Genomic DNA, 26162 nt, shown 5'->3' on the forward strand with positions numbered 1-26162 from the left:
GCATTAATCTACCATCATAACATTCACAAACACAATGAGCACCATCTTCTCCTACTGGCTCAGGATATAATAAATATAGTAAATATAGAGCAACACAGCTTCGTTACTCACCTCTCTTCATCCATTTTCTTCTTCATCATGTCTCTCCTCCAGGCTGGCATCGATGCCAAGCGTGCTGCCTCCTCCTCTGCCTGTAGATTAACAAATGGGAGAGATAGATAGCAGCCCATACCAAGTGTTAAAGGATTGTAATAGTGAGCCCAAGTATCCTGCTTTGCCTGATCCCATTTCCCAGTGAAGAGATCAGCCTCCAACTAATTTGAAGAGAAATTTTAAGCGATAGTTTAGATCTTTCATACAAGAATTATATTTGGTCAGCATTAGCTTCAAATGCATTGCCTCTGTAACCATCTGCTCTCATCTGCTTGTGAAATACAGTCTTTATTTGTGCAGCACAAAAGATGGTTAGCAAAATGATCAGCGTAATGTATTTTATATCATCAGTCTAAATTTAAACTATTATAAAAATATGCATGCAAAATCACATAAAACATGATCTAACTGATGTTCAACTGTGTCCCATGGCATTAGATCAGAAACACTTAACATGTCATTACAGATGTCACAGAGTCATTAACCACTCATTTTAGTTTTTAAATTGTTAAATCAATTAGTTTGTTTTTTTGGCATTTCCAGGGTTTTACACTCTAGATAGAGTCTGGATAGACAAGACAGAAAACCTGTTTAGTGAAACTGGTGTTAATTGGATTTTCTGAGTGGATTTAATATTTTAAAATATTTTTTGGTTGTGTCATGGGCTTTGAAACCACAATTAAGTAAATCATAATCAATCAAAGGTGGGATTTAGGTGTTTTATGCCTGCAGTGTCACTTAATGTCTCTCTAAATATTGTAGGGGCGCAGGAAAGCCCCTGCCTAGAGAGAAAACTGAAATGTTAGTCCACCTATTAGTTCAACCAACATACACATTTTAGACAAACAGCTTTAATGGAAGACTTAAAAGACTAAACACTGAATATAGCATACTGTGTAAACGGCTGTATGTACTTACAATGACAAACAGAAATCACAAAAGGTAGTATTCTCGTGTGTCTTTGAATTAAAAAAAAAAGCCTTTTAAATGGACAGGACACTGTTTACAGGATGCTCTTTCAGACAATGCACACATACAGTAACTGGATCCTTTACTCTCTTTCAGGCTGTAATCGGAGGTGAAGCAACCAGAGGGCAGCCATCTTGGATATCCCATCTTCACAAGATACATTACCCTTTTGCATTCCTTTTACTAAAGCATTTCACTTGCCCTGGCATACATGAATCCAGGTAAGATTATCCACACAATGAATTTTTAATGATTCCCCTGGGAATTACAAAACAAGGAAAACACATCTAAGCAAAAATTTTGTGATAGATTTGCTAGAATTATAATTTTCTATTAATTAATTTACATGGTCCAATATGATGGACCATGTCCAATATAATAGAACTAGTTAAATGTCAGATTCCTTGTGAGTGTTACCTTAAAATGGGTTCTGTGGGCCAGAAGAATGGTACCTATATTGCACTGATTTTCAGAGATAATAGATTCACCGTATCTTTGGGAAAAGAACTTATTAAGCTGTCATATCCCCTAAATGCAGCTTGTCAGCAACCTATGCAGTTAAACAAATGGATCCTTGGAGCTACAAGCCATATTTATTGATAACAAGCTACATGTAGTCATACTTACGTTTAACAGTGAGATCTTGAACCTCTATCTTAGGCAATGTCACTTTGGGGCTCTGCTCATTTAACGCACATTACATAACTCACATAAATATAACTGAACTGTCTAGAGCAGGGAGCTACAGGGGTTGGACAATGAAACTGAAACACCTGCCAATTTAGTGTTGGAGGTTTCATGGCTAAATTTGACCAGCCTGGTGGCCAATCTTCATTGATTGCACATTGCACCAGTAAGAGCAGAGTGTGAAGGTTCAATTAGCAGAGTAATAGCACAGTTTTGCTCAAAATACTGCAACGCACACAACATTATGGGTGATATATCAGAGTTCAAAAGAGGACAAATTGTTGGTGCATGTCTTGCTGGCGCATCTGTGACCAAGACAGCAAGTCTTTGTGATGTATCAAAAGCCACGGTATCCAGGGTAATGTCAGCATACCACCAAGAAGGACGAACCACATCCAACAGGAGTAACTGTGGACGCAAGAGGAAGCTGTCTGAAAGGGATGTCTGGGTGCTAACCCGGATTGTATCCAAAAAACATAAAACCACAGCTGCCCAACTCACTGCAGAATTAAATGTGCACCTCAACTCTCCTGTTTCCACCAAAGCTGTCCGTCGGGAGCTCCACAGGGTCAATATACACTGCCGGGCTGCTATAGCCAAACCTTTGGTCACTCGTGCCAATGCCAAACGTCGGTTTCAATGGTGCCAGCAGCGCAAATGTTGGGCTGTGGACAATGTGAAACATGTATTGTTCTCTGATGAGTCCACCTTTACTGTCTTTCCCACATCCGGGAGAGTTACGGTGTGGAGAAGCCCCAAAGAAGCGTACCACCCAGACTGTTGCATGCCCAGAGTGAAGCATGGGGGTGGATCAGTGATGGTTTGGGCTGCAATATCATGGCATTCCCTTGGCCCAATACTTGTGCTAGATGGGCGCGTCACTGCCAAGGACTACCGAACCATTCTGGAGGACCATGTGCACCCAATGGTTCAAACATTGTATCCTGAAGGCGGTGCCGTGTATCAGGATGATAATGCGCCAATACACACAGTAAGACTGGTGACAGAGTGGTTTGATGAACATGAAAGTGAAGTTGAACATCTCCCATGGCCTGCACAGTCACCAGATCTAAATATTATTGAGCCACTTTGGGGTGTTTTGGAGGAGCGAGTCAGGAAACGTTTTCCTCCACCAGCATCACGTAGTGACCTGGCCACTATTCTGCAAGAAGAATGGCTCAAAATCCCTCTGGCCACTGTGCAGGACTTGTATCTGTCATTCCCAAGACCAATTGATGCTGTATTGGCCGCAAAAGGAGGCCCTACACCATACTAATGAATTATTGTGGTCTAAAACCAGGCGTTTCTGTTTCATTGTCCAACCCCTGTACATTAGTGAATGAATTCACAAGAATTGAACCTATGACCTTCTTGTGATAAGTTAACAGGTTGGACCACCACATATTTATTTCTGAAATCAATAATTGCTATCAATGCTTTGTTGCTTTAAAACTGAACCATGTTTCCAATTAATTACCTAATAACTAAAAAGTAATGGCAAAAATTTACCTAATAAAAGTGGCAGTGAGGTTGAATTTAAAAGATGTGAGTGTGGGGTATCTATGTCATGCCGCAGAAGACCTCTAGTTTGAATCAACTATAAATCTTAGGTTATTACCAGTTTTTTACTGCCTAGATAACTGCATACAGCAATAGTTTTAACTCTGCACAGTCTGGACACATTCTGTCAAATTGGGTAGTAAAATCAGTTTAATTACTGGAAAGTCTGAATTTCACAATGTGTTAATTGTGTTATTTGCTATTGCTCTTCATTACTTGGACTTGTTGATATGTTGACTGCACATGACTTCATTGCTGCTATTAACCTCACACTCATTAGTGGTCTGGTTATACTCATCAAATCTGACACAAATACTGTACATAAATACAAATCTATAAATATGCCTTTAAGTTTACCAGCTGACTGTCTTCCTTTTTGAGCTGAGAGTTGATCAAGATTGCCTGTAACCTCCTTATGGCCCCTGTAAGCCACAGATAGCATGACAGCGGGTGGTGCTAAGAGGGTTATTTGAAGGTAATCTTGATGCTGCAGGAAACACACTATGAGGATAGAGTGGTTCTTCACAGTGAAGGATGACCCATTCAAGAGTTGGGTGTTTGACAGTGGCCCTTTTTATTAGTACATGTATAAAGGTGATTATTTAGGTTCTAACTGTCAAAGTAACACTGTCTTATAAAATATATAACTTTTTGACGGCCATTAACAAGTGAAATAATTGAAATTTGAATATAAAATATAAATAAAGATGATTGAAATATTTACCAATAGATTAACCTCCAACTGTTAGAATTGTGTAGGAAAGAACTACTGAAATCCTATAATCACAAAAATGTCAACAAACATTTCTAACAGCAGCGTAGAAATCAAATAATAAAGGAACACAAATTAAATTATGTAAAGCTTGGGCAAATCTCTCAAAAACACTCTGATTATAAATAGTAACAAAAAGATGGGACATACTTCATGAAACAACAACAAACTCCTAATTTGATGTTTTATTTTGATAATAGCATTGTCAGGTGAATGCTTCCATTTGCTGACATGAATTTGTAGTTTTCAAGTTCTGAATTACTGAATGATGGGATAAAAGTAACAAAATGCCTTGCACTTACCACACTGCTAATATTTGTAATGTATGCTGAAAGGCACACATGTATAAACAAAAACAAAGACTTTAAAACAAGAACTATTTGTGAACAACTACATAATCTTAAACTCTTACAAACCACATGAATACCTAGTTGCATTGCCCTTGAGTCAAGCAACAAAGAGTACTTAAAACAATACAGTTTTGAAAGAATGAAAGGTTAAATTTTATTAAACTGTGTCTAATCAGTTACGGAGTTCAAGTGAAGTGAATCCCTTGCATTTCTGAGATAGTGATCTCCATATTTAATGGAATCCGAATTACTCAATATAAACCAAGTGTGCAGAGATTAACCAGTTATGTCCTTCATTACAAAGATGATGTAAAACACAATACACTACAACTTTTATGGCAAATCTTTTCCTTTAAAAGTTTGTTTTCCCAGAAGCAGTGTACCATGGCAATCAATCATACTAGATTCAAAATGCTACTGGTTCAACACAATTCAAAATGAAATTGTTGTAGCAAATGTGTGTCTCTTTGACATCGCATGCTTTCTTTTCATCCACTTAAGCAGATGCAAATGATAAAGTCAGTACAGCTAAGTGGATGCGCTTTGCTTTGCTGCAGTTAAGTCCCTTATGTGGCCTAAACGTTAACACACCAGATTAGTTTCCTCTCTCTACTGTGCAGGTCAGTTTCCCTGATCCTGCTCTTTCCTCTTTGGTTGTACAGGTAAACTGGGCTTTAAGTGGAACCTTTAATCCATAGTTGTTAAATATTAAAAAGCTCAGCCTCCTTTTCTTTCCAAAAAGCAAAGCTTCGGTCAATGTATCTTATGATTTCTTCATTGCTAAACTCTTTTAGCTCATAGATAACTTCGATTGCGTCTTCATTAGGTTCATCTCCCGGTGGAGGTTTATCAACATGAGGTTCTTCTATGATTTTAACAGTAACAGGGGGAACATCTTTCACTGGTTCTAGTTCTGAGCTTTCTTTTGTGCCCTGCATTGTCTCAGTTTTTGCTGTTGCATCAGTGTGTTGTACAGTTTCAGTTGCCAAGCTCTGTGTATGGTCCAACTCTGAACTTCTTCCATTAAAAACCACAGCCTCATTTGATGATGTCTGCTCACTGCCTTGTATATGTCTCTGAGCATTGTCCTCAAGTGAGTTCTTCAGGGTTCTCTTATCCACGCATTGGCCATTGTTGAATACACCATCCCGGGCTGCAATAGGTGATAATGATGATGATGATGATGATGATGGAGAAACATATGATTGTGAAGCTGGTGGGTAAGGTTGTGGTGATGATACAGGTGGAGTAGACTGTGCATTTGGAGGTGGGGGTGCAGGATGGGTAGGTGGGGGAGGGGGTGGAGGATGTGAAGGTGGGGGAGGGAGTGATTCCTGCATTGGAATAATGGGCTTCTCAGGAGACATGGAACGTAAAGAAGCCGTCATTACACCTCCCCCATCATCAGAGTCTCCAAAACACTTAAGCTTTATGTCTTCAAAACCATCCACCCAGTCTCGCTTTCCTCTCTCAATTTCCTCCATGACTTCCTTGTGAAACTGCCTTATGATCTCCCATTTATGGCTACCAAGACGGTCAAACATCTCATAGCACAAGAGGTGGCGGAATTTGCGTTCACTGCGAGACATGTTCATTTCCAGCAGCTGGAAGTATCCAAGCATGAAAAGGTCAAGGGTTAGGCTTTCATAGCTCACGGGTGACCCGTTGATGTGTGGCAAGAAGTGCTCTGGCCAGTAGATCATCTGGGTGCGACTCAGCCTACAGATCTGGCGTGTGGGCACTTGACTCATGATTGTCCTCCAGTGGCCAATCAGATTACCTACTACCTGCTTTGACTTCATGAAAAGCAGAAGTTTGTCATCTTCACTCTGTATCTCCTCACCAATCTGTGCACTAAATTGGTTGTAGTCCTCCAAGCCCACATCTAAATGATTTCCTCTTCTGCCTGAATATTTAGTCCGATAAGATTCAGAGATAGTGTACTTCCGCCAGTGTTCAAGGAACAGGAAAACAATTCTCTCTTTCCTCATTTCAATGCATTCCTGGACATAGCTTAGATCTGTCTGCACCTCCAAGCTTCTTGTTAGTTGACCATTATTTAAAACGGGATCTGCAGAAAGAACCTGATTAAACTGTTCAAAATTAGTTGGAGCCATTACCTCTGTGGGCGCATATATCTGAGAAGAATGAGATGCGATGATAACTGGTTCTTCAACGAGGGGTAACACTGATTCCTCCACTGATTGTAAATCTCCGTTGGTATTGGACTCAATAACTGTAGAGGAACAAGGGACATCTTCCTGAATTGTTTCTGGAGGGTAACTAGACTCACATACCACAGGGAGTGACCTCTTACGTTTGTATACCCTATTTGCTTTGTTGTCTGCAGACTGTGACTGACTCTGAATTTCATAATTGGCCTTGAGGTTCTTCACTGAAACACCGCACTGCTTTATTTCCTTCTCCACATCCTCTCTTGTTGAGAAGGACTGAGACCGTCCAATAAATCCATTGCCAGTTGATACTGCTGTTTCAGACTGACCTGTGCTCACAGTCCTTGCCTCTTCCTGAGAATATCCAGGACATATAAGATCCAATATGTCTATCTCTTTTCCACCTAGGGTGGCAAGAAGAATAGCCATACTCTTGAGTAGGGTAGAAATCTTGCTGCACCAGGCTGGAAGATCTTCAGCTTGGCCATGTACCTGCTTGGGATTGACTGAGAAGTGCCCTTGACTGAGGGCTGCAGAAACTGGAAGGAGCTGGTGGAGCTCACGCTCTAGTTCTTCCAACTCCTTCTCGACTTCTGAGACCTTGTGCATGACCTGCAGGTTCTCAATTTGCTTCTCAATATGGTTTAGATCATCCTCTGTCATCAGTTCCCCAAATGGGCCCAAAATGGCATTGTGGACATGGGAGTAGTGCCATTCCTGAGGCTGGTAGTGCCCACTTGCCGCAAACTAAATCAGAGGTCAAAGGAGACCAGAGGACAAGAAAAAAGGGAAGGAGGGAGGGATTCCTTCAGCTCGAAGTTCCTGGTGTAAATACACGCTTCAGTGCAAATCCATCCTGACACACAGGTTTTACATGGATTTAGTGGTGCAATGGCACTGCCTCATTAAAAGCACAAAACTTTCTACTTTGGAGTCAAAGAGAACAGAAAGCTGTGTCCTTCTTGAATTAATTGGCAAATATTAATTAAACCAATATTGATAAAAGTTTGATATAAGCTTACACTATGTCTATATTTGTATGTTTTAGGCCTTGGACACTGACCAGAACTTAAAATTTAAATTTCTGTACTTGCTCAATCCCTCTTTAGAGTATCTCTATCCTGTTCTTGAGAGTCAGTTTTTGATTTTTCTCTAAGTTTAAAGGATTTCTACTTAAAGAATTCCACTTTTACTGACGTCCGGCAGTTGGAATTTTCATCTTGCTGCATATTCTGTCTGCCTCCCAAACATGGGGTACATGGGGTTGGGTACTAGCAGCAGTGCGGCAGACAGACACACTTCAGCCCACACCTAACAGTGATGGGAAACCACACTGGGTGTGTTTAAAGGTCCAACAGAGTTGAAACTGTCAACCCAGAATGGTCAGTGCAACAAAGGTTTTTCTGAATAAGGGGCTGTGTGTAGAATTACTCTTTAAGACATCATGATGTGCTTGCCAAAAAAAGAAAAAAAAAAGACTTGTTTCTTTTTGTTGTTTTACTGCGTGCACATTTTATTAGCAATATTTTGAAACTTTAAAAGTAAAGTGCTATGAAAATTAAGTTAGTATTTTTTTTTTTTTTTCAGTATTTTTGTTATTATTACTGGTTGACCTGTAGTGTGAATGGGCCTGGCATCACACCACTGAATCAGCATGTAACAACTTGAAGCTGCAAAACTCCATCAAACACCAGCTCACACTGTGATTCTGTTGGTCAAGTGTGTTAATGCTGTGATGGGCGCTGTAGCCAAGTATCCAGTTCACTGCAGTCCAAAAAGTCTTCCTATTAACAAAGACTAAAAATATAGAAAAAAACATGCATAAAGATGCCTAAAGAAACAAAGAAGTGAACGGATGTCAAGATTCATAGCTATCTAGGTCCAGTGCTGTTTCATGCAAGTACTAATTAAGTTATGTCTCATTTGTGTTATTTACAAGAAGAAATGTATCATGAAAATACATAATGTTTAGCTTTGTTTAATACTTTTAGGCCAGACTACCAGACTAAACACATAGAGAATTACTACATGCCACCATTACTAAAGGACACTGGAGAGAAATTTCTACCTAATGGATCATTTAAGATTGCAATCCTTGATTGCAGATCAAGTCCTGCATGAATTACTATTATGCAGGACTAACAAGTGCTCAGATTACTGCAGTCTGAATTACTAATACTATACCTTGTCTACATTAGCATAATAGTTCCATACACTGTAGTGACTATCCATCAAAGAGAGAAACTAGATGCCAGATAATCAAATTTAGAAATGAAGTTCAGTATGCACACCGGAAACACTTGTGAATAACTTTTCCCATGGTATTTGTTCTGAGGATAAAAGTAAGTCAGGTGATGGCAGTTAAACTGCAAAAATGCTCAAGAGTGATCAAGTCCCAAACTGTGGCCCATTTGACAACACAGAATCATTCTCCTTTAGATGTCATGTCAAGAAAGTATAGATGCCAGATGACCTTGTGAAGTTGTATTCTTGACCTCACTTTCAACTAACTGTTTGACATATCAGAAAAAGCAAGCAGAATATATGCCATGCATGGATACTAAAAACACATTCATACAACTTCTTTGCCAAAATCACAAAAATCTGCACTCAAGTCCAAGCACCAGCTATCCCCTTTGTGGCTTTAATTATTTGAAACTGAAGAGAGTTTTAAATGTGCAAGACCACAAATGGGATAGCTAAGACACAACAAAACTTCTGGACCTTTGTACAGCCTTGCCACATCATGCCTACCTTGCGCTTGTGCTCTTCCTCCTCTTGCATCTTGACCTGAAGCTTTCGCACCATCACCTGCCGCTTCCATTCGGGTATTGCTTTTCCCTGTTCATCATGAGTGGGCACTAGTGCTTCCACATCTGTAAGGCTAGTCTTCCTTCCCAACTCAGCTTCTGCTGTGCCACCACCACTGTTCCCATTGATCACAGAATTGGAGGGCAGTCGCTCATAGCTCGCAGAGGTCGACATGGTCCTGGCAGAGCCAGAGCCAGTGGGACTGGGGCTGGGACTTGGGGTGGCAGGTGGGGAAGTGACCGACGTATTGGATGGTGGAGGGGATGATGGTTTGGCTGGTGGGCTAGATGTGCGGGTCTCGGGTGGAGATGTAGTGTTTTCCTGGAGGAAAATAAAGACACAGATGGAAAGGTCACATGGGGCTAAGCTAAACTAGTAACTGGTGGATTCTATTTAATTGCTAAGCAATCTCATAACTACATCCTTAAACATATATAGCTAGAAGGCAGTGTCAAGTATTCTTGTGGAAATATAATGTCACATGAGGCAGAAGCTTCTTTGAGATTACAACAACTAGTTTCCCAAGAGATATGATCTTTTTTGTAGTCATCCTTTACTGAGCTTAACTCAAGCTTAATGTGTGTTAAGTAATGGAGTTCACAGAGTGCCAGTCACTCCTTAGCATTAAGGGACCAATGACAACCCTGCACAGCTACACACCACTATGAAGGAACAATGCAATCAGAGAAAGGACAAATCAAATTATTTGAGGTGGCATTTTTCTTTGCTGGTTTGTGATAATTGTGGTAATTTTGTTTAATTTCTCTCTTTTGCGGATTCATTTAGTTTAGCTTGTCTTTGCATTTACTCGCACTTCTAAAATTAGCAATTCCAAATCCACAAATGTATCATCAATAGTGGAGGACAGCTATGGACCTACACTGTTGCCTGTGGGTCCACTGCTGGAAAAGACCGTGGTGTAGCCTTTACTGTGAGGTGTGGGCTTGAGGCTCTTTCCTGCTTTGATCTCTGCCAGCAGCTCAGAGTTGTCACCAGTGGGGGACATCATGTTGAAAGATTTTGTGCCTGCGGACAAAAGGATGGAGCAGAAAGTTGAAACCAGGTAAAAGAATGATGGAATAGAGGGAAAGAGAAACGGAGAGAGTGAGAGAGATACGCTGAAGAAGAGGGAGTGAGAGAGGGGTTGGATGGCATTTCAGTGTTAAATATTTCATCTGATCAGGCAGGTAACAATGCTGACCTGAGCAGGTTGTACAGTGATGGGAGGTCATTGTGGTGTACTGAGCCACCGCCTCTCATAGATAAACTTAGTTTGTTTCTTTTTAGATTTGTTTCTATTTTGTTAACTTACTTGTATTGGTATTTGCCTTTATACCTCTTGGGGCTCAGGGTTTGCTTAACCCTCCTGTTATGTTCATTTGTCAGGAACAGCAATGGTGTTCCTGGGTCAATTTGACCCAGTGCATGTTTAATTATCCAAAAGATGTCAGAAACCAAAAAAATCCTAACAAGCACTGTGAATATTTCATTACTAACTCAATTACTAACTATTCTATCAATATTTAGTGCAATGGTGTTCCTTACCTCTAACAGGTAATGGCTCAATTAGGATAATTCACTCGTTTTTCATAAAAAAAAAATGCATGTTCAAACTTTTTTTAAATGTTTCACCACTTTATTGCTTTTGAAAGACCAACATATGAAACACAATCGTTTTACATAACATTGTAATAACCCTGTGCCATGTCGAGCACGACCCTTGTGCCCTGATTCTTCTCTGGGGCTCCTCCAACCGGCTTTCCAGTGTAAACCTGCATGTTCAATGCATAGCTGGTGTTAGCATCGCATGCTGCCCAGATTTTTATTCCATATTTAGCTGGTTTGGAAGGCATATATTGCCTAAATGGGCAGCGACCTCTGAATGCCACCAGCCTTTCATCAACTGTGATATTAGGGCCTGGGTTATAGAGTAGTGGAAGTTGCTCTACCCACTTGTCCCACACAGTCCTAATAGCTGCCAGCTTGTCTCTCTCCCGTCTACCAGCCCTTGTCTCTCGATTATCAAATCAGATTACTCTGGAGAAAATGTGAAAAGTCTCCAGAGACATTGTGGCTCGAAATATAGCCCTGCCTGTCTCTGCATCCCACAGACTTGCTGTCAATTCATCCTTCGACTTACAGACCCCAGCAAGGATGAGGAGCCCAAAATATGCATCTAAATGTGTTTTGTCTAGCACCTTCCAATTCTCCCCAAAAACACGCCTCCCTTCCAGATTAGTCTTTTCCAGAATGATTTTCTGTATTGAATCTGGCATGACCAGCTCAAAAGACACATCCTCCTCCATTTCACTGTCATGATCAATGATGACTTCCAGAGCCTCCTGGACTGTCATCCTTTTGCTTCTGCTGCTCATTTTGTAATGGTTTGCCTGACAGAGTGTAATGTTGATAGGACTCCCATGCAGAGAATCTTTTATATGTTTTGCCCCTCCCCTGTTGAGTGTCCACTGAATGTGGGTGGAGTTTTCCCGCGAGAACATAAATGGTTCTCGTCAAATATCATAACACCTGCACCTGTGTGTGTGTGTGTGTGTGTTTGTGTGTGTGTGTGTGTGAGTGATTGGGATGAAATATGTCTCACAGTTGTGACATTTCTGACACCCTTTTACCTCCAGTTTGACTGCTGGGTCAAATTGACCCGAACAGTATCTATGTGATATATACATGCAGGGGGTGGTTGCAAATATGTGAGATGAACCATTTTCATATTATATGTTGATTACACTAATTAAGGCAAGCAGAAGAAGTTTCATACTGCAAAAATACTTTTAACTATTTTTCCTAGATCTTCAAACTTTAAAACGGGTCAATTTGACCCGGAACATAACAGGAGGGTTAAGACATGTTTCTCCAAATTTATTTGACAGTATTAAATTGAATTAATCAAGTGGCTACCAAACTGTTGCATCAGTCCACAGTTGCAGTGAGCTGGGATTAGATGGGGAGGAGCAAAATTATTTCACTACAGTTAATCCAAAGACAGGGGACACATACAATCTCTTTCAGAGTGTCACCCTACGTTAATATACACAGCTAAGCTAGAGGTAAACTTTAATCTTTTTATGAAGTAGGTTGATGGTAAAATGTATTCAAACCTCTTACATGGAGCCTAATCTACTTATAGTAAACAATGCAGCAAATTCAGACATATTTCAACTATGACCTATATTGTTAATGCTACTACAAAGGGACAGACAAAATTAAAGAAACTGAAAACGTCAATTTGGCAAAGTACTCCTTACCCGTGAGGCCACAATTTCTTTTTTAAAAACCATTAGCATTTCAAAATGGTGACAGTAATACATGATGAACCATAGACGGGTATATTCAAACAGCAAACTCCAGATTTGATGGGAGAGCACCAGAATATTGAACAATGACCTGGTATCCAAGTATTATTTTAGCATTAGCTACACAACAATCTTCAAAGATGTGCTGTGAAATCCTTAAATCAAACATGATAATGTACAACTAACCAGCTACTCATACTTATTTTACAACATTTAAACTTCACATATTGTGGCCTGAATACGCAAAGAGCCAACTGCTGCCTCACCTTTTTCAGTGAATGTAAACCTCCAATGAAATAAGTTTTCTCAGTCGCTCATTGGTCACTCATTTTGTACTTGGGGAATGGAAAAAGAGTCCTCCTGTAAAAATGTTTGCTGTTGAGGCGACCACAACGGGGTCTAGCTGGACACAGAGCTTCGCTAGCCTCCCACCCCTCCTCACTCTCACTTGCTCTCCCTTTCTCTGTCTCTCTCTAAGGGAGGAGAGAGCAGCTTTCTATTAAAACCCCATCATCACAGTTGGAGGAAAGCTAAAGGAATCACCAGTAACTGGAAGTGACAGCGAGCCATTGGCAAGCTGGCTAGGAATTAACACACATGTGCACTCGCAAACACGGACGGATGCAGTCTGATGACACACACACACACACACACACACACACACAAAGTCGCCCTCCAATCCCTAGCTCATTAGTCCAGCGTACCGGACCAATCCTCTCCACAACAAACCTGGAACACAATTCCCTCATACACGCATACATACAGTCTCACTTCACATTTGCTGGATTACAAAGAGAGAGAGGTAAATAGACTAATTACCAACAACCATATACAAGCCTTACACAATGTATGCTTTTACACACTCAAACTGTTTCCTGTAAAACGTTTTTGGACAAAAGGAAACAACAATCTTATAAAAATACAATTCTTCTCGAATATTCTTACTTAGAATGTAACTGAATCAGTTGCAAAAAAGTACAATTTCAAATTTTGGCAATATAAACAGCCTACCTTCACCCATACCCCTGACAAGCTCTTGAGCCCCTGAACAGAAGATTATTCACAGTCAGATGTGTTAAAGGCAGCAAAATTATACTGGACTGAAGTTGGTGCTGTACCTCTGTTTGAATACACCTTTGTATTTGTGCGTTTTTGTAATCAAAGGTTATGTATGCGTGTTGAGTGAGTTAAATTCTGTTTAGGCTAGGGGTGGAGCTGTGACAGGTAAGGAACATTTGACAAATTGCCTCTCATGATCGACATCATATCACAAGGTTTTCTGCTCTGAACTTGAGGAGTAGTCAAGCTGCTGCATCAGTTAATATCTGTGCTGTTGCAAAGCACATCAGATAGAAGTGTGTCCTGCATATGTCTTGTAATATAAAAGTAAGACCCCCTCTAGCCTGTTAATCAATGCAAAACAGTAGGGAACTTCCAACCTGCTACAATGTTGTAGCAGCACTTAAAATCAGCCACGCTTCAGTGAGTATTTGAGCTGTAAAATCATCTTGAGCTCTCAGATGTGTTAGTGGCTTTTATTTTTATGACCACCTAACTGCCTCTCAGTTAATGCTACTTGACAAATCATATTATTAAAGAGCACAAATTGCTCTTTAGCCCCCAAGAGAAAGATATTTCCTGTACAATACAAAAAGTATTGTGCAGGAAATATCTCTTCCCACCAACTTCCAACCATCTACAGTGTTGAAGCAGCATTTTCATTCAGCCACCTGTTTTATTGCTGTTGTCTCAATGGGCATCTGAGCTGTAAACTCATCTTGACCTCTCAGATGTGTTGCTGTGATTTAATAGTGTACAGCTTAATTGATTTAGCTTTTTATGACTCAGCTATGACCTAGAGCTGAAGCCATGTTATACTAAAATTGTTTTTTCATTTAAACCTTTACTTAAGATAATGAGCTCATTCACATACATACGTCCATGACAAATATGCAGCTACAATTTGTGTCTGCACCCTATGTGGCTGTTTTACTGAAAATCATGTGATTGGAAAAATAGTTTGGTTTAATGAATATACCTTTTGAAAAGCTGTTAGAAAAGATGTTAAAGTCTTTGACTCAGACTATGTTACAGTCTGTGAAATAGATCTGATTCTTGGACACTGATTGTTTAGACCAACAGCTTTGATAGGATGGATACAAAGGTTGGATCACTGTTGTTCTGATATCCCAGCAACAGAGAATGGCAAAATATTTCTATGAAAGAATTGATAATGATTTTAAAATCTTATTAGGAAAGAGCGAAGCCTGTTGTGAACCCTAAATGTGATGTGTAATGAAGTGATTTCGCTACAGTCTGTACTTACTCTTGATCGGTCTTAGTGCCCCTCCCTCTGCTTGAGAGGCAGAGATTTCCCCAACTTGACGGAGCAGCAGTAAGGACATACCATGGCAGGCAAAAAAACAAACAAACAAAAAAAAAACAGAGCAAAGCAGGTGGAAATGGAGCAGATGAAAGAAGGGAAAGAAGGAACAATAGTAATGTATATCAAACAGGTAATGAGGAGAAAAGAATTGGGTAATATTAGCAGAAGAAAGGGCTTGACAGTCACAAAAATGAAGTACAACATCAATATGGTAATTATTACCAAAGAGAAATATTTGTGTTTTATCTCATCACTCTTCATGTTGATATTAATTTACCTTGGAGCACCAATTGCATGATCAGCTGTCTTGAACCCCTTTTTAACCTGACCAACCTCCTGCTCTACCTCGTGAGCCACAGCTGCCCAAAAGTTCGCTTAACAGGCTGGGCTGAATTATAATGTGCTTAATTTGTAAGTATGTAATTTCTTATTTCTTTATTTCGTCGTGTTGTTAATCTTCATGCACTTTCAAGATTCATGGGAACCTTTGACAGCTCATTTTTACTACTTAAAAAACTCCCAGCATTACACAGCTTAATTTTCCCTATAACTAGAATGTGTACATTGTCAGACAGCAGCATCCAGGGAAACGGGGCACTTAAGGAAATGGCTGAACACTAAACCAGTTCTCAGGGTAATCATAGCCCAACATCATTAATTTACAATCTGTTATTTACAATGCTAGGGTCATGCTTGACTCAACTCGTCTGTTGAGAGATAACATTGTGCCCATAATGCAAGTGACTCTGCTTTCACAATGTTGTGTAAGAAAAATGTGATTTTTTTTTTTCTTTTTTAAGAACTCTGAAAAGATGTTTAGTACCACAGAAGAGTAGGAAATGAAGAGAAACAAAAAAATTAAAGGATGGACAAAGTAGGAGAAAAAAAGTTAGGGAGAACTCACTTCCTGATGAGGAAGATGGGCGTCGCTGGTTGGTGGAGGTGGAAGAGGCATTATTCTGGGTGGTTGGCATCTCTGGGGGCAAAGGAGGAGGTGGAGGGGGTGTTGGCATTGGGTTGCTTGGGGGAGGAGGGGGTGGAGGTGGTGGAGGTGGGGGTGGGACTGATTCCTCCATGGTGCCATTCTCAGAGCTGTGGGCGGGACTGTCGGTAGGCTCCTCCAATAACACGGAGCCCTGGTCGGCAAAGAGGTGGAGGGACATGACAGAATTAGTCCTACTCAGTAGGGTTTCTCCTTGCAACCACGTTGCTGTATTACTCATTTAGCAAATATTTGGTCACTGATAACAGGGGTGAGACACGTGGCCCATGTAGTGATGTTGTCCATTTAATTTTAAACACCAGTTGAATGTTGATAATTAAAATCCCAAAGCTTTTTTGCCTCTCGTAATTAGTGTGATCTTTTTGCATTCCAATACCATTAAGCAATGCATTATATTCTTAAAACATGTAAAATAACAAAAATAAAAAAGGAATAAACATATTCAACATTTAACAAAACTGCTTCTTTAAAATACCTTTTTTGACTACTGAAAAAGCAAATGGTTTTTATTTAATACATTGAAAAGAATTAATAAATGAAAAGTGACAGTGAATTTGCTTTCCCTGCTTGCATTGGCATATCAATTGAAACTCCCGCTTGGCTGAGCAAGCTTTGAATTCGGCTGACAGTGACAGATGTGCAGCCCAAATAGAGTTGCCTTCCCTCTGCTTCCTGCCATCTTTAATCAACTCATTAAGACATAATACCCCATTGCTAATAACAGTGCTAACATGGCCTAATCTCTTGGGGGAAACTCTAAGGGAAAACAGGGAAGGGGCCATCTGTCACTGCAAGTGATAGTGCTTTAACCCCCACGCCCTGCACTCCCCCAGCACGCACGCGCCTGACACGCTCTGAAAGTGTGCCATAACTCTGTTGGATGCAAGTTAATGAACCGTGACATTTAACTTGACCCGCCCCTCCTTTATTCTTCAGACGCGTGCTCATCATTGTTGCCCCCTTTACTTTTCAGAGTCCCCAGAGAGTTGGGGGGGGGGGGGGGGGCATGTCCAGATGGATCTTGGCAGCACGTGCCGTTGCTTCCATTGATTAGCCAGTCCATCTGCTAGGGTGCCTCTGAGACCTGAAGGGGCCCCACTGAGGCCTTAATTGGCTAAATGTGGATTATACCCTGTATCACCCAGAACACCCCCACCCCTGATACCCATGAGATTATAATCTCCTGGGACACTGATGAGAGTCTGATAGACTCTCTTCATCCAGATGCCTGTGCAGGCATGTGGCAGCAAACAAGTGTTTTAACCAATAATCTTGGGTAACACATTGAGTCACAGACAGAATTTTATTTGATAAATATTTTTAGGGCACATACAAAAGCAAATGTTTTTTGCCTTATAATCTAGCATTGCTTGCTTTGACAAGAATACTAATTCCAGTGTGTGCACATTATATCAATAGCAGCCAGTGCTGGCAGCTCAGAGGCAGCTCAACTCAAAATTAGTGAAATGACAATGTAATTCTTACAACCTACTTAGGCTCAGTGACTGAAATGCCAATATCAAGTATAGAAATTAAATAAAAGATTAAGCATTTCAGACAAAATACATATTTTACTTTGTGTAGTGCAAAAATCTATTATAAGAGCTTGAGGCTGATGTTTGAACTGGATGATGACCAGTATTCTATTTTGTAAATGTTTACAATCCAATATCATTTCATCTGTAGCAAAATGAAAATAACAAGGTGTAATACAATTTGTGTGAGCTTTTATTGCCAAATTTGAATCGAAAGAAATTTAGGTAATCACAGCATTTCTGCTTATCGGACAATCATTTTGAGACAATGTGAATGTAACGTAATACCTAAATGTTAGGGTTAAATCAACCTTTTACATCTTTATCCATATTTCTTTTATGTGATCCTACAGATTTATTTATAGCTTAACCTCCTCTCTCTCCCAATTTTGAGAAAAATAAAATACAAAGCATTCATTAATACAATAAGACAACAAATCACCAGCTGTCACTAAAATCCGCTAATTTATACAAAAGATCCTTGGCCAGAGAGAAATACATGATTTAGGGGTATTTCAAGATTTGGGGATCATTGGTGACTTCCTGCTATGCTGTGTGTTGTCTGAGTTTGTTCCATAATAGGTTCTTGGACAGTTTACACAACAGGGTGGAGACTAGAGAAGCAATGGAAATGAGGGAGCAGTTTGCATCAGATGGCAAACAAAAGCTTAAGAGGACACAAGATTATGCAACATGCTGAGTGGCATAATGCACAGGCAAATAGTGCAGGCAGTGTGGTAACCTAATGCCATCACCCAGCCAAACCTTATTCTGAAAAAAGACCTTATAAGGAGCTGAGATACCCTCATGTTCACAGCACATCAAGGGCACAGTATATTAACCCTTTACAAACCATATACCAGTATCCATTGGAATTTCAGCCCATGTACGGGACTTGTTTTGCAATTTAACACACTTTGTAGTCCATGCTACAATGCATAGCAATTTATGTTATAATTGATCTTACAATGAAGTCATTAATGACCGAAGTAATCTTATCAGTCCTTGTCTGAAACAATCTGCTCCTCTTAACAAAGCTGCACTGCATTTAAAAGACACCACAATTAAGTTTATGAGGTGACATAGTTTTGAGAGACTATTTCCCAGTGGATGTCAGATGAATGGGTATGAATGGTGTTAAATCATCATCATCATCATTTTTGATGAATCAATTGCAGTAAATGCCCTCTAAAACCAAGTCATGATGTCACAGTGTGTGCATCACCATGAAACCATTCACAACTTTTTTTTATAAATGGTGTCATTCTCCTTTCAGTTATCAGGTCTGCACTTTTTTGTGTATGGTAATCAAAGTGAGTACAAAGAAATACAGCTCCACTGTTGTGGTCACTGTCTCACATGTAGCATTTTACACTATTGCACGGGAGTGATATAGAGGAAAATGCTTTTAATACATTTTCTGAAATAACACACAAGCACTAGATGGCAAAGGACCCTGTATTACAACAAACATATTGGACATTAGACATGGACAAGTATATGTATCTATATGATTTATTTAATGAACCAGATTATGTGTGACATTGCCACAACATTGAACATATTAATGTTGCCATAAACAGCAGAGAGCTGGAGGTCTTACCTCCTCGTTGGGCGCCATGCCTTTGCTCCCTCGGGCCTCAGCCGAGTCACTTCCCAAGGTCTTATAGTAGTCCCCAGTACTGGGCTGCTTGTTGAAGCTCCTTGACTTCCTGTTTGAATCCACACGCCGCAATGTCTCGTGGTTCTCTCTAATAGTGAGCTGCTTAAGAGATAATAATAATAATAATAAAATCACAGAAATATATAGTTTTTGGTTTTAAAACATACATTTTTGTTTTTGAATTGATTATTTAAGCTATCAATTAGTCAATCAAAGTAAATTGTTCTGATGTCTGATTAACCAAAATTTCCCTGGTCCCAGCTTCTTAAATGTGAGAATTTACTCCAATTACCGTACTTGTATTATGTGACCTGAATATGTTTGGGTTTTCGACTGTTGGTTGGATAAAACAAGCAGTTTGTAGACATCACCTTGAACTTTCCATTTTCTGATATTATATAGAAAAAACAATCAAGAAAACAATCAGCAGATGAAACAATAATGCAAATAATTATTATTTACAGTCCAAAGTGAAACTGACTACAAATTACAAGGTAGCAAATTATCTTAATTTCTAAAAAAAAAAAAAAAAAGGAGATAAATTATGATTCAAAAACAATGGTTGCTAACATACGTATTTGGCAAACAAAATAACCAAATCATGATACTTTAAAAAGACTCAGTGGGAAATGGATTTATATGGATAAAAGGTGCTTTTGGAGTGAACTTGTCGTTTGTGGCACAACACACTGTAAAATATACTTAACGGGTTTTGTGGCCAGATTAGCTCTCCTGTGTGACCAAAGCGGCTTTATTTGAATAACAGAACAAAGCTTTAATTCAGTTCAGGTAAAACGTCAGCATGTTTCATGTAAAGACTACATGGCCATAGAACATAAGAATATACATTGGACCCAAAGTCGCACATGAATTCTTCTGTACACAGAGCAGGGTCAGAGGTCACTGACTTGGCCCCTAGCTGAGCCCTCTCGCTTGTCTCACTCTCACACTCTCTTCTACTCTCATCTCAACCTGCAGCTGTAAAGGCAGGATATTGAAAGCATGTCAGTCTGAGAGGCTTCACTGTATGCTGCTGCTAGAATATATGTGGCTCAGACTGTATTTGAGAGATATTTCTGTATTTCAGTGTAAGTTGACATTACCAGGGAATAAGCTCACCTTGCATTTTAAGCAGCCATTATGGCTAACATGCTTTTTCTAGGCAATCTGTGAATACATTTTTTGAATGCAAAGGCTTTACATTTGCATTTAGTACTCTCCTAAATAAACTCTGCCTCATATATTTTCAAAGGAATTACTTTTTTTCCAACAATGTGTTTCACAAAAATGATGTAAATGTGAAAAAATAAATCCCTTGTTAACAGTATATTTTCGGAAATTTACCCTCAAAGCTGTCAACTACGAGCATGCCTTAGTCATCACAGCAAAATGTGATGTTACTTTGCCTGTCAAATCAGACTTGAATTGATTTACATTTCAGTGCTTACCGTAGGCATGACTTCTCACGAAATCCAGAGCCTCAGACATCAAGCAGATGTCTGATGTTAATGTAAGAGGAAATAATTAACAGCTGACCCCTGACCTCCCCCCTGTGGTGTCATGTTCTGAGTTCTCATAACCCTGTTTAGTTTTGTTGACTCATGTCTGCTGTCAAAGAAATGGTCCCTGAGCTCTCATCAGGTGGGAGGGTAATGTGAGCAGGGGAGTGCTACAGATGGTTTGATTGTCATCCTCCAGGGAGGTGGGCCAACAATAGCAAATGTACAAAGCATTTTAGCTGCACCCTCCCATCCCCATACAGACGTACACACACACACACACACACACACACACACACACACACACACACACACACACACACACACACACACACACACACACACAGCCTTTCTTCCTATTATATGTCAGCATCAAGTCATTGTTATATATTTGTTCTTACAGTCTAATGTTTTTGTATGTGTTATGAAAGGCTGTTTAACCGTGTTGCTGTTTTACATCATTCAGTTACATTTTCACGTGGTTTACAAAAACTCAGATTACAAAAGGCCATACGCAGGTTAAAAAATGACATACATTCTTTATAACAGCCAATTTAAATGAAAAAACCAAAGGAATATACACAATTGAAACATACTGAAAACAGATATTACACATTAACTGTCCAACCATATAACAGCTCAAACAGCTCTCCTGAACCTGGAGATTAGCCTATTCCAAGCAACTTCTAATATGCTTTCTTCATCTGCAGCCCAGTCTTCTATATGACATTACTTTTGCCACTGGTAAAAACAAAGCTTTCTTATTCCTCTTAGCACCTTACCTCGGTGTTAAAAATTGTCTCCTGCAGTGCTCCTCCAGTCTGGACAGAGTCTTATCCACAAAGCTAAGCAAAGCACAGAGAGTAGCTGTCACCAGATCCAGAGCGTCACCACCTCTCTGCTCAGTGCTACACCTGTCACTCTACCTGCCCTCTCACTTTACCCACAGACCTCATCAATAACCTATCGGGCCGTCCACAGCAGTGACAATGATGTCACCATCAGCCCACAGAACCAACCACTCCCCAACCCTGCCCAGTGCCTCTTATGCAAAACACAAAGTCCCTGGTGCTTGCTGGCTCACCATGGGTGGCCGCACTCAAATCTCACAGGATTTAGATTATTAGAATATCCTAGCATTTAGTGCCCCAAATTAGCAGAAAAAATGGTACACTTTGACTGCTACTCATAGTACAAGGGACTACATTAGGTCTAAAGAATTAAAAATGTGTAGCAAAGCAGTCATTTGTTTGGCTGCTTCACATGACATTTGACTTCAGTGAAGGCAAATGCAGACAAATGAGGTGAGAGAAGCAGCAGAGGACAATGCCTAAACAATCATAAACAAACATACAAAAAACACCTAAAACTTCTGTCACTCCAAACTGCATTCAACAGGTTTCCAACATTGTCTTTTATTGGGCCAATAAGAGTTTGTTCGTCAGATTTCTGTACACCAAGCTGTAATATGTCCAAAGGTTGAGAGATTGGTCCATCTGATCTGCCATGGCCCTGGATGAGGTTACTGTTCCCTGTCACTATGGCGCCCAAGGTAGATTGTTTTCCCCAATGTATATGGTGCACACTGATCTTGTGTGTGTGTGTGTGTGTGTGTGTGTGTGTGTGTGTGTGTGTGTGTGTGTGTGTGTGTGTGTGTGCGCGCATGCATGTACATGTGTTCCTTCTTGTTAAATTGTTAATGAGGGCGTGCCCCGGGCTGGTCACCTGGGTACAGAGAGGAGAGGGGGCGGCACTAATTAAAAACGCTCCCCCACATGGCTAATGGCGCATGCGTGTATGCACATAGACAAAGTGCTCACCCTGGAGACAGGACAGTATTGCTGTCTGTGGACATTATAACAGCAAAAAGTAATTGACTTTGCATAGCACATCTATAAATATAATCATCTAATAATCTAAAAATAAAAATACTCAAATACTTTCTGTCTGAACATTTGATTTTTCCTGCAAATCAGCAGGTTCTGCAGCTCCCCAACTTTTTATTGTACTTGTGTACAGCGCTTTTAGATGAAACAGTACTGCACTTACAACCTTTAACCAGGCAGATTTAGACTTGTGCCATTTGACAATTACTATGCAACATAAAAACATTACTTAATCTAACCCTAATGCTAAAGAATGAAACAATAAATTGTATAAAATTGAGCAAAAATGTATCACTCACATCTCTGTCTCATCATGTCTGTATCTCTTGTGGTGATTGGTTTAAGCTAAAGCAACTTTGTATAAACACTCATGTCTGTTATCATCATACTGGAAGATACATGGTAACAATCGGGAAATAAATTCTGCATGAGGTGAAAGTGATCCCTCAGATTGGTTATCTATCACATGCTTCCTGAACAACTCAACAAAAAATCCACTACAACTACAACTTCACAACCAGTTTTAATGTACTTTACAGCAGCACTGAAGCACCAGAAGCAGCACTGCTTCAATAATTGTTATCAGTTTTAATTGCTCCTCCTTGTCAGCTCTTTAAACAAACTTCTGAGTGATCTGAGGCCAGATTAATTAGTGAAATTAAGATCAAACCCATCACAACAACCATTGTGTGTGTCAACCCAAAGGCCTGTCACATTAATGAGCATCTTCATTCGCCTTGTTAGCCATGCTAACACAATAACATCATTGTGGGCATCCAGACAAGACACATTGTTACACAAGAGCAACAGCCCAACTGATTAGACACAAGGGAAAATGACAGTGAAAGGCAAATTTATCCCAAACATCCTGCTCCTTCTGCTTGTTTAGGATTGTTCCATATGACTTGTGCCAAAATTCTACAGTTTTAATAACCTAATGTATGTATATTTCACCTACAATTACCTAAACTTACTGTATGTAATATATTGCCATAAGCCATGCATCATCCCATATAAGAAAGAAAAAAAAATACTACACACTGTTTGCTTGTTTTTATACTGCAAATAAGTCAGAAGGTGAGAACCACAATAAAATATTTAACTAGGGGAATTCTTTAACGATTTCCTTCTAGATGAGGAAATCTTTGCAAAGGTCTGACACTCAACTTATAAATGGCATCATGTTTTCACCACCATCCTTACCCCCTTCTTGCCGGTGTTGCTCTCCACGTGCCGCAAGTTGCTTTTCACCTTCAGGAACTCAGCCGATGACGGCTCCTGAGGGGGCTGTGGTGCTGGGTAGCTTGGGGGCGGGGGTGGCACTGGAGGAGACTGTGGAGGAGGTGGGGGTGGGTAGGTTGGTGGTGGCGGGGGCTTGGAGGTGGCATCAGCTGGTATGTCATTCTTCTTGGGGATGTCAGAGCCAATGTCTGGATTTAGCATATCCATGTATGCCTGCATGTCTGTAATGGCTGACTCTGACGCACCTGTGACAAAGACACAGGTAGGCATGTTTAATGTAGACCTGGATTTCTGAGTTTCTTACAGGAATGCAAATATGGTGAACTGCTGATTTTGAATTAACAGGACATAACATTAAGTAAATCCGACAACATTTACTTTATTCCATTCTCTTAATACACCATTCAAACATGAATGAGAAACATGAGCCACTCTGATGGCCCACCTCTCTAGTCATAACAAAATTTCTGCATACAGACCACTAGGGTGCAGCACCACTATATCATGTGTCTGTGACCTTGAACAACAAGATGCAAACTGGTGCATGTTGTTGGCACTACTTCAGTAAATAGCTGAGGTTTCTGCCATCGCTGAAATGCTATATTTGATTTTTAAAAGAAACAGCAGCCATGGATTCATGGCTAAATGGCTGAAAGCAGTAAAGCGTGCTTCACTTAACAAACTGATTATGAGCTGAAAAAACATCAGTTTGACTGTTCAGCTCATCAGCCTTTGATATTTACATTTAGAAACAGAATGGGATTTGGAATTCATTTGGAATTGAGCAATGAAAAACATTGTGTATATAAGTATATACAACATTCTAGCCTAAAATGTACAAAGTTTGAGACCTGTGTGTGCAACTGTGTTCAGCTGAGCAGGTGGGCCTCGTGACATTGTTAAGCTGCTCCTCTTCTCCCCAGTGCTGGACTGGCTGGAGTTGGCTGAGTCGTAGTTGGACAGGGAGCTGGAGGGTGAACTGATGTCAAAGTTTGCCACCTGGCTGGCAGGGGGCATGGTGGTGTTTGGGGAGGATAGGCCCGAGTCTGGCTGCTTGTACTCAAGGTCTGTTGAGGGGTCCCGGGACAAAACGCGGTGCTCCACACTCTGTCAGAGGACACAGCTCATGAATATAAGTAGCATTATATCTGTTTTGTTGCACTGTCCAACATGTGGACATGATTTCCACAGTAGAAAAAAAGAACAAAACCACTAGTCGTATTAATTCTGAATTAACTGCTCATTATAAAAACTTGTATGGACCTTTTAATTTAGATGCAAAAGGATGCAGTGTCATTATAAAAGATGGAAAATGATTAATTGTTAATATAATTCTCTTTTTCATTCATAATTTCCCATACCAATACCTCTCAGCCCCTAATGAGTTACATGAGGAGAACAGCATTATGAGTTTAATTACTGCACACTAATGAAACATCTCACAGCTGATCAGAAAAGCTCTGGGGCCCTCTGCTTTTCCCATAGTACTGTCCCTTATGGGATGTCATGATAATTAGCTGAGAAAAACTGATGTCAGTCAAGGGACATGTTGGCTCAGCGACAACAACCATTTTCTTGCTTCAGTTTTTCAAGGTTGTACTTTTGCTCTGGGGCACAAACCAAGTTAGGATTAGAGTTATGATTTATTTGAATATTTACATTAAATTTTTGACTCATATTATGCAGAATATGGACTACAGTTTGGTCATGAAACATGTAGTCAGTATAGCAGATGTGATAATTAAAAATTTAATGCAGAGGAAGATGACTTAGGATCTTCCTCTGCATTAAATTTTGAGGATGAGGATATTTGTGCCATTGACAGAGCAAACAAAGCAACATTTCACATACTGTACTTAATAAATGTTCTCTGTCCAGAACAAATACTGTATGTTGAGCGAGTTGAGCTCTCACAGGACCAATTAATATTAGAAAATACAAAACATATCAGTAAGACATATGTCCCCAGGTTTGATGAGAACTTAAACAGTGTCAGTAAAGTAAAGTTTTAGGAAAATCCAATCAGAAGAATGCAAGATATTGTTTATGATATGGAGATAATTAAATGCTGTATTATTGTTATTGTTAATACGATTAGATTTAAAAGTCCCTTAAAAACCAAAAAGTCACCAAAAAGTGATTTGATCAAAATCCTGCTGAA

General features: G+C 39.9%; 2 protein-coding genes across 5 annotated transcripts in view; both read right to left on the reverse strand.

Moving 5' to 3' along the window:
- espn (espin) overlaps positions 1-26162 on the reverse strand; it is a 43137-nt gene that overhangs the window by 3404 nt on the left and 13571 nt on the right. The window contains exons 7-14 of one of the 4 annotated variants that reach the window (XM_071475739.1): positions 24853-25108; positions 23963-24246; positions 19315-19476; positions 16078-16309; positions 15114-15167; positions 10357-10502; positions 9420-9797; positions 112-191 (exon numbers count right to left, since the gene is read on the reverse strand). In XM_071475739.1, the coding sequence (XP_071331840.1) occupies positions 112-191; positions 9420-9797; positions 10357-10502; positions 15114-15167; positions 16078-16309; positions 19315-19476; positions 23963-24246; positions 24853-25108 (1592 nt within the window). The remainder of the gene's footprint in view (positions 1-111; positions 192-9419; positions 9798-10356; positions 10503-15113; positions 15168-16077; positions 16310-19314; positions 19477-23962; positions 24247-24852; positions 25109-26162) is intronic. The other 3 variants (XM_071475740.1, XM_071475742.1, XM_071475741.1) reach the window with 3 other exon arrangements.
- On the reverse strand, positions 3122-9371 carry LOC139620342 (espin-like protein). The gene has a single exon (XM_071475743.1). It carries the CDS (start codon positions 7326-7328, stop codon positions 5193-5195), a length of 2136 nt encoding a protein of 711 aa, XP_071331844.1. The 5' UTR covers positions 7329-9371; the 3' UTR covers positions 3122-5192.

This window comes from Trachinotus anak, unplaced genomic scaffold, assembly GCF_046630095.1.
Source record: "Trachinotus anak isolate AG129_WGS33_773 ecotype Australia unplaced genomic scaffold, CSIRO_AGI_Tana_v1 ptg000004l, whole genome shotgun sequence".
Taxonomy (NCBI): Eukaryota; Metazoa; Chordata; class Actinopteri; order Carangiformes; family Carangidae; genus Trachinotus; species Trachinotus anak.

Bases quoted from the DNA above. Each gene is read 5' to 3' on its own strand.
- LOC139620342 (XM_071475743.1), bottom strand. From the start codon at position 7,328: ATGACAGAGGATGATCTAAACCATATTGAGAAGCAAATTGAGAACCTG.